The sequence below is a fragment of the Aegilops tauschii genome, chromosome 2 (assembly GCF_002575655.3).
Source record: "Aegilops tauschii subsp. strangulata cultivar AL8/78 chromosome 2, Aet v6.0, whole genome shotgun sequence".
Lineage (NCBI taxonomy): Eukaryota > Viridiplantae > Streptophyta > Magnoliopsida > Poales > Poaceae > Aegilops > Aegilops tauschii.
The window spans coordinates 22,465,182-22,469,722 of record NC_053036.3 but is presented as its reverse complement, the minus strand read 5'-3'; the positions used below and the strand labels follow the sequence as shown (position 1 = coordinate 22,469,722).

Below are 4,541 nucleotides of genomic sequence, written 5' to 3'. Positions count from 1 at the left end.
GTGCCGCCACCATGCATCACCGTCGGAACTCGACGTCGTTGCCTCACGCAACAAAAATTCTGGCTGGTCCTAGCAAAAATAAACGCCGGTTGCGGTAAAAAAATGGCTTGCCATCACCGGGTCGTAGAAAAAATTCTCACCGGTCGCCGATCGTAACAAAAATTCTCGCTGGTCCCAACAAAAATGAACGCCAGTTGCACCAAAAAAATGGCTTGCAATCACCGGGTCGTAGCAAAATTCTCGCCGATCGCTGGTCGCAACAAAATTTCTGTTGGGTCCGAGCAAAGTTGATCTTCGGTTGCAGCAAAAAAAAGGCTAGCCATTGTCGGGCGCAACAAAAATACTTGCCGGCCGCCTGTCACAACAAAAATTCTCGCCGGTCCAGCAAAAATGATTGTCGGTTCCAGCAAAAAACTGACTTGCCATCGCCAGGACATACTAAAAAAAATCGCTTGTCCAAGCAAAACAACACGTCGTTCATAGAGAAAAAAAGTTCGTCGTCGCTGGTAGCTGCAGAAGGCCACACCGGTCCTAGCAAATTTACTTGTCGGTTGTAGCAAAAAATGCCTCGTCCTCGCCAATCGCAGCAAAAAATAACGCCGGTCCCTAAAAAACAACTCGCCGGTTGTAGCTCGATATCAACCGGTTGGGGTTCGACGGGCTGTCCATGACAATTGCAACAAAAGAAAAGAAAAGAGGAAACGAGTGGACACGGGTAGAGATAGACACAAGTGTAGGGAAAAAGCAGTCTGACAGCTAAAGAAAAAACTGGTCGGGACCCCACAAGCATGTGCGCGTGGCTGCAACAGGAGCCAATGGATCAGCGCGGATCGTACGTTGCGCACGCGACCGGCGCGACGCACGGCCGGTCGTCCGGCAGGGAACGTTTCCCTTTCTAATAATGACACTTATTTGTATACAAATCCCACACACTTCACATGTTTTGTTTAATATTAACGTCAAATTTATTATTAAGATTTTTTCTTTCCTTTGAGAATTAGGATATGTTAATAACAACTCTGTTTTTATTGCAACTATGTTAAATTTCGAAAATAGGACGCTACATGCGGCTAGATAGAATGAACTAGATGGTACCATGCGTATTGACGTACAATTGGGTGCAATATTTCTCAGTGAAATTTGTATGCATAAAGCATTAACGTTTTGATTGATAATACGAGAATTTAAATAAAAGACATCTAATTATTGAATAGTTGTAAAATATTTATTTAATTTAAGTAGTACTAGTGATCAAGTTAAGTTTTACAAGAGTTACCATATGTGTCTCTATGGTCTAGTGGTACGGTTAGCATACTAGTAGCTTTCGGGAGTACTAGCAGTTGTATGCAAATAGGCTTAGGCTAATAGCGATCAGTGTAGCCAGTGAGTAGGAAAGGTTGTTTTGCAGCTTGTCGTGTTGCATCAGGAGTTAGTGTCCCTGTTGTGTAGGATTAGTTTGAGTCGGTTCGATAGCTTGTTTCGGTCGTGTGTGTGTATACACGAGCAAGGGTGCGTCAATCGTAACCGAGGGCATTGAAAACAAAACAGAAGTAAGGATAGCTTCCCGTGGCATCATCTGGCGTAGCAGGCACTTTTTTATAATCCAAAGCGGGGAGACCCTTTTTCATCAAAAGAAAACAGAAGTAACGATACGGGCCCTTGGCTATAAGATTTTTGTGCCTGTGTGTTTGTCGTTTTTGAAAGTTATCGAAACCGAGAGCGAAATCCCAACGGTATAATAGAATGGAAACAGTATAGCTTCTGTCATGCATGTTTTCTTTGCCCCCTTGTCAAATGCTGGAGCTCCCGCCATGGTTGGCATGTGGACGTGCTAGCGAAAAAGGCAAAAGCGGTGCCATGCACTGCCTTAACTGGTTGGAGAGGAACGAAAACAATCCATATAAGTACATGGCATTATAATCTGACGTGCCAACGATCCCTTGCTTCTGACCTTTGCGTCCATTTGAGTGAACCAACTAATTTATGCCACGAATATTCTGCTCCAAATTAAGAAACATCGTCAGTGCGTGTGTGTGGCTTTTGGAAGCCCACCTAACATGAGTCGCTGGTGCATGCATGCTTACATACTCATGACTGCCCAATAGCACAAAATGAATAATTGCTTTTCGGGTATGTTCTGTCGTACTTGTGTAGGAGCTACCCACCGCAACCGAATCATCATCAACTCTAAACAAGATTGGTCACTTTCGTTGGGGACTTGGAGTACAAGAGAAGAGAGATTATGATGTAAGCTAAATTAAGTTACTAAACTCATACTTTAATTCTACCTGCATGCATGCCCCACAGTTCCATGCATGCACCTCTATAAAGTATTAATAGCATGCACAAGTCAAGCTCTTAACACACAACAACAAGAGAGCTGCATCCTCACTTAGCAGGGCTCTACTACATCACAGCTAGTCGAACTTTCGCAGCTTAAGCTCAGTAAACAGTTCTAGTGACAGCAATGCAAGGCCCCACGGCATCTTTCAGGGTGTGTTTGGCCGTCGTGGTCGCGGTGTTTCTCCTGGGCTCATCGGCGGCCGCTGCCCACGGCCTGAGGAGGGTCGTCTCCAGCAGCTCCGACGAGCCGTGCAACGAGATGACCCTCTACTACCACGACATCCTCTACAACGGCGTCAACAACACGCGGAACGCGACGTCCGCGGCGGCCACCAAGCCCACGGCGCTGAGCACGACCCACTGGAAGAACGGCACCTACTTCGGCATGCTGGTGGTGTTCGACGACCCGTTGACGGTGGGGAAGGCGCTACCCGTGGCGGGGGAGGAGCCCGCGGCGCGCGCCCAGGGGTTCTACTTCTACGACAAGCAGGAGTCTTACACCTCCTGGTTTGGCTTCTCCATCGTCTTCAACTCCACGGCGCACAAGGGCACCATGAACCTCGTCGGCGCAGACCTCATGGATGACAAGACGCGGGACCTCTCCGTCGTCGGCGGCACCGGCGACTTCTTCATGGCGCGCGGCATCGCCACGCTTCGACTGGATGCCTCCGAGGGAGCCGTCTACTTCCGTCTGCAGATGGACATCAAGCTCTACGAGTGCTACGTCTGACGTAGAGGGTGACTCATCCATTTGCTCTGCTGGTGTGTGTCAACAAGGATGCTGCTGTTTTCTATGCTTTTCCATTTAGCTTGGTGTGTGAGGGCATACATTGATAAGTATGTGAAATGCACTCCATTATTATTCGTGTTTACTGCTTACTTTGTAAGTGTTAGTCTAGTGGAGGTATCTCTTCTATATATTATCTAAAAGAAGATTTCGAAGTTTTGTTGGTATTTCAATCCACATAGTCCCATCCTATTTCGTTTCTGGAATGCGAGGAAATTCCCTCCATAGGCCATCTTACCGTTGAGGAAATACAATAAAATTGAAGATCTTGTTAGTAAATAAACTAGCACAGCCACCGGCGCAATTGCATGGGCAACATATTTAATGATTATAACTATTTTTCTAAATAATTTTGAAAAATTGCATCGATATTAGATAATGTGCTTCTCTAAAAGTTACACATATTGATCATCAGCATGTTCTCTGGAACAAATATATATGTCAGGGGAGGTATCTCTTCTATATGTTATCCAAAAAAAGATTTCTAAGTGCTGGTGGTATTTCAATCCACAGTACTATCCTATTCTGTTTCCGAAATGCGAGGAAAAACCCTACCAATGCCATCTTACTGTTGAGGAAGCACAATAAATTTGAAGATCTTGTTAGTAAATTAACTAGCACACCCGCCTGCACAGCCGTTTGCATAGTTGTCTATGAATATCACCATCAGCAATGTGGAACAAGAGGTGCATATCCGTCATAGCTACGTAAATATTGCACTATGAAAGAATCATATGGCCATAAACGTATGAACTGGAGCATATGAACGTGAATAGTGCTTAAATAATATTTTCTATAGTTCTGAGCCAAATTTTCCCTAACATGATAACAAGAAAAGTAAATAGTAAAACCATCAGGGTGAAATTCACAAGAACCAAATGGTCCACTAAAAAGTTACCGGAACAGATAATTCTACAAAAAATAATAATTTATTTGTCTTCCAATCATAGGGTATATCATTTATTATCGACTAGACATTATAGGTCATATCTATCGATAATCAAACCATCAGGGTGAAATACAATTTTGCTTCCCACATAGCTGAGCACATCAGGAATAGAGAATAAGAATCAAACCTAAGGAAGGTCGAAGTAATCGAGATGAATGTTTTTACAGTACATCATACTACCGAAAATAGTGGGTAGTATATAACTGACCCAATGGTCAGTATTAATCTCAGATTTTTTTTGTTGTAGGACATTTTAGTAATTGACTGTTAGGGAATTAATTACACATTAAGAACATAATGTAATTAATCACAATTCCATCCATCTCATCCCAATTCGTCTATCATTCCTCATTGTACGCAGTGGCCCCAGCCGCCCGGCGGCCATGTCCTCGGCCGTACAGGGCCGGCCGCGCATGGCCTTGGGTCGCCGCCGCCCGAAGCTAGATCTCTAGACAATGCAGC

At 44.5% G+C, this 4,541-nt stretch overlaps 1 protein-coding gene across 1 annotated transcript; it reads left to right on the top strand.

Annotated features, from left to right (window-relative positions):
• The first annotated feature begins 2,378 nt into the window (after positions 1–2,378).
• Positions 2,379–3,285, top strand: LOC109737549 (dirigent protein 5). The gene has a single exon (XM_020296679.3). The coding sequence runs from the start codon at positions 2,468–2,470 to the stop codon at positions 3,071–3,073; it is 606 nt and encodes a 201-aa protein (XP_020152268.1). The 5' UTR covers positions 2,379–2,467; the 3' UTR covers positions 3,074–3,285.
• Positions 3,286–4,541: the final 1,256 nt, after the last annotated feature.

Bases quoted from the DNA above. Each gene is read 5' to 3' on its own strand.
- LOC109737549 (XM_020296679.3), top strand. From the start codon at position 2,468: ATGCAAGGCCCCACGGCATCTTTCAGGGTGTGTTTGGCCGTCGTGGTC.